This window comes from Humulus lupulus, chromosome 2 (assembly GCF_963169125.1).
Source record: "Humulus lupulus chromosome 2, drHumLupu1.1, whole genome shotgun sequence".
Taxonomy (NCBI): Eukaryota; Viridiplantae; Streptophyta; class Magnoliopsida; order Rosales; family Cannabaceae; genus Humulus; species Humulus lupulus.
In genome coordinates this window covers 3,065,937-3,069,673 of record NC_084794.1, presented here as the reverse complement: position 1 = coordinate 3,069,673, position 3,737 = coordinate 3,065,937, and the positions used below count along the sequence as shown (strand labels likewise).

Sequence of the window (3,737 nt, the reverse complement as noted above, 5' to 3'; positions counted from 1 at the left end):
ATACTCCGCACCATATCCATCAATGTTCGGTTTTTCTTTTTGCAACACCATTTTGCTCGGGTGTACCGGGCATGGTATATTGGGCAACAATCCCATTTTCTTGAAGAAACTTTGCAAAAGAGCCAGGTGCTTGTCCATCTTCAGTGTATCTACCATAATATTCTCCACCTCTATCTGATCTCACTATATCATAATTTGCTTGTTGCATTGTTTCTCTACTTCAGCTTTAAATATCTTAAAGAAATCTAACGCTTCGCTTTTATTATGAAGTAAGTAGATATATATGTAGCATGAGTAATCATCTATGAAAGAGATGAAATATTTCTGACCATATAACTACTAGTATTTAGCTGTATGAATTGTAACTATTTCAGAAGTTTATAAATAAAAACAAAAGGAGAAACACATTAAAACCATAAAATCCATTATATATATGTGAACCAAGTCAGATAGATATCCTTATTACATTACATGCATTAATAAACGAAACAAAAGCACTACTACATAATAATCCCAGCAAATAAGACACAAACGACACCTAACATGCATGGTGACATGTAAGAGCCAATTTATTTGAGTAAAAGTAGAAATAAAGCATGTTCACTCTGTGCTTACGTAAAAGTAGTAGTCGAACAATGCTAAGCGCGCGTACTTAGAAAGGGAGACAGCCACACGATTCAATTATTAGTGATGAGCAATGAGAGGACCATCAATGTGGCAACACTTATAACTAATGTAAGTCTCCATGGTGCGAGTGCATTCTGGGCATTTCATTCTATCTGGGGCCTTTCCGCCAAGGGTAGGGACATCAAGCCGGCAGCAAGGGCGAATAGTGTGAGTGACCTGTGTGTGAAACTCTTTGAAAGCAACCTCGAAGCCCTTCACCTTAATGACTTCCTTCCACTGTTCAAAGTCCTCAATTACCTTCAGAAAAGCTGAGCCATGGCCGGTTGTCACCACCGCAGACCCTTTGCTAAGAACAGCCCAACCACTCTCGTTCTTGTAAGAAAGAAGCTTTTGGATCTCTTGAGTCACCGGGTCAAGTTCCTTGTGATCCTTAGTGAAGAACAAGCTCTCTATTCCAGTCCAGAACCGAGTTAGAATGCCATGGTCTTCTCCTCCTTTGGCTGTCTTTCCCACGCAGAACAGTTCGATGTTGATTTTCGCACCCTTGATGAAGGGATCACTCTGAAGAGCAGTTACATTCTTGGTGAATGTTTGGATGAAATCATTGTCTTTTCCTCCATATAAGAAGATGTACTTCTCCTCTTTCATCTGTGATCATAATTGATCAACAAAAGATTAATAGTACGTCTTACCTTATCATAATCATTATTCAACAAAAACCTGAAGACTGATATATAATTTCTAACTGTATGTACTGTTTAACATGTGAATATCTGATAAACTCAACTCTAGTGCCATACATCATATATTATGTATCAAAACGATTACAAAAGATAAACATTACCAGAGTGCCTGTAGTTGGGTGGGCGTTGTTGAGAACAGAACCAATCCAATGTCTTTCCTTGGCGATGATTTCCTCAGCTTTCTTATCAAAAGGAAAGGCCTTGAGACCCCACACACGAATAAGATGAAGTGCATTGAGATTCTCCACCTTCCCTTGAGGGGTAGTCACCACCAACATAGGCTTGCCCTTGTATTGCCAATGTTCCTTGATGAATCTAATTCCTGCGAGTGGAGAAAATAGCTGCAAACTGTACCATGGCATCTTGGTCCGCAAAATCTCATACTTCTTCTTTAGCTCATCGGTCCACTGCTCCACAATGGGAATCCATACAATTGTGTAGCTTTTTTCCTTCTTTGATACTAAGTCGTAAACTGGTTTGAGAATGGAAATATCTTCTTCTGTTATGTCTAGGCCAGCAAATAACATGAATACATTCTTCCTCCTCAGCACATCAATGTTCACCTGGTTAAAGAGTAATATCAATATGGTTAATATATAATTGTAGATTTATTTTCCTGCACATACACTTGTGACTCTTTCTAGTACCATTATATTAAATTACCGTTCTGTTTGTAGAACCATCAATTAGTGGCTTCCCAACATCAAATTTGTAAAACACCAAAGCCTTGAAAATCTCCATGATTTCAGTTGGAATAAGGATAAGCTTACAGAGCCTCCTGTAAGCCTCAGCCTCCGCTGCATATATAGTACACAGATTATACAAACACAATTCAGCTTATTATAAAAGCAAACCCAATTATATATATGATATATATATATTATAGAATAATTAAGAAATCTCAATTACCAAGTTGTCTTCTGCAAACATTCAGCTGCATAGTGAGCTGGTTGAAGATGAAGCTGATTTTTTGTGAATAGGGAGACAAATCATATGCTCTGTCCGGCCTGGTATACATATATTATATTAAGCAACAACGATATGATACATTATATAAGAAGATTTATTATAAGAACAAGGTACTTACTCATCACTTATGAGAATGCCGAGCTTGGTAGCACATGCTGCAATAGTTAGAATAACCCAATAGACATAGAGTGGCATATGGTCCAAGGCAATGGACAATCCGGGAATGTACTTGAGGTCATAACCAATAGAGAGCTTCTCAAACTCATCAAAGATTGCGATGACTCGCATGGTGAGCTTAATGAGGCTGTTGAGCTCAAGAATTGTTTGCCGGCGTTTCTGGAGCTCAGAAGTCATGATTAGTCCAGGCACTCTTTTGAGGAGCCCCAATTTTTTGGCTAGTGGGTCCGAATGGTAATGATGGGCGATTAGCCAGAAGTCCCCAAATTCAAATGCGAAAGCCGCAAGTGCCAAAACGGCCTTTGCTTCCCACGTATAGTTTGACAGTTTGTTAAGAATCGCTAGTGTTGTCTCGTGTGCAGTTTCCTCGTTCGGAGCTTTGCATGAGAGCTTTAATAGGTAGAGATTAATTTCAGACAAAGTTTACTTCTCAAAGAGAACAAATTAATCAAAATTAGTATTGAGCGTGCCACGTTTACCTCGTTGTTGATGGCCTTGAGCGTGCACAGGGGAACACTCAGGTTACCTTTGCTGTGCTTCTCCTCAATATTGTCCACATGAACGTGAACTCCCTGTAATTAGTTACATCAGTTATTGAACTATATATATATATATATATATATATAGATAGATAGAATAAACAACAATATGTAATATGTAATATATATTTGTGTAGATGTCTGCACCTGCACAATTTTGTCAATAATTTGGGAGGAACGCATAAGAACGTTTTCGACGACGACGAAAAGAGAGTCTTCGTCGAAAGATTTTTCAGCATGGACATGAGTGCCATAGACAAGGTCAATGATTTTCTCATCAGACATGGTGAAGATGTTCGTGGCCTCGCCCTCAATGTGATGGTGCCCATGAGAAACGGCACTCTCCACTTTCGAAACGACACCTTGGACTGCGTTCAACATGGTGATGATGATAGATAGAGATGAAGTAAAGTTTTGGAGAGAGAGAGAGCGCTCTGTAACTCGTTACTAGCTTGCTGATGGTTTGCAGTGTGGCTTGAGCTCGAGAATTCTTGTTCTATTTATAGCCATTTTCTGGCCTTGCGTTGGACCCACGTCTTGTTATTTTGATCTGTTCTGTTCACACCACGCTTTTATCTTCTTTGCCTGTGGAATAGACCACGTGAAACATGATGTAAAATTAGATGGTAAGAACGCTCAGAGTTATATTCAAATTTCATACGAATTAGGTAACCATTTGCTT

At 38.9% G+C, this 3,737-nt stretch overlaps 1 protein-coding gene across 1 annotated transcript; it reads right to left on the bottom strand.

Moving 5' to 3' along the window:
• Positions 1-401: 401 nt before the first annotated feature.
• On the bottom strand, positions 402-3,532 carry LOC133816897 (protein SIEVE ELEMENT OCCLUSION B-like). Its single transcript, XM_062249221.1, has 7 exons — positions 3,203-3,532; positions 2,996-3,088; positions 2,458-2,906; positions 2,280-2,377; positions 2,034-2,167; positions 1,472-1,933; positions 402-1,275 (listed from the first exon to the last, which is right to left on the bottom strand). Exons 1-7 carry the CDS (start codon positions 3,434-3,436, stop codon positions 685-687), a joined length of 2,061 nt encoding a protein of 686 aa, XP_062105205.1. The 5' UTR covers positions 3,437-3,532; the 3' UTR covers positions 402-684.
• Positions 3,533-3,737: the final 205 nt, after the last annotated feature.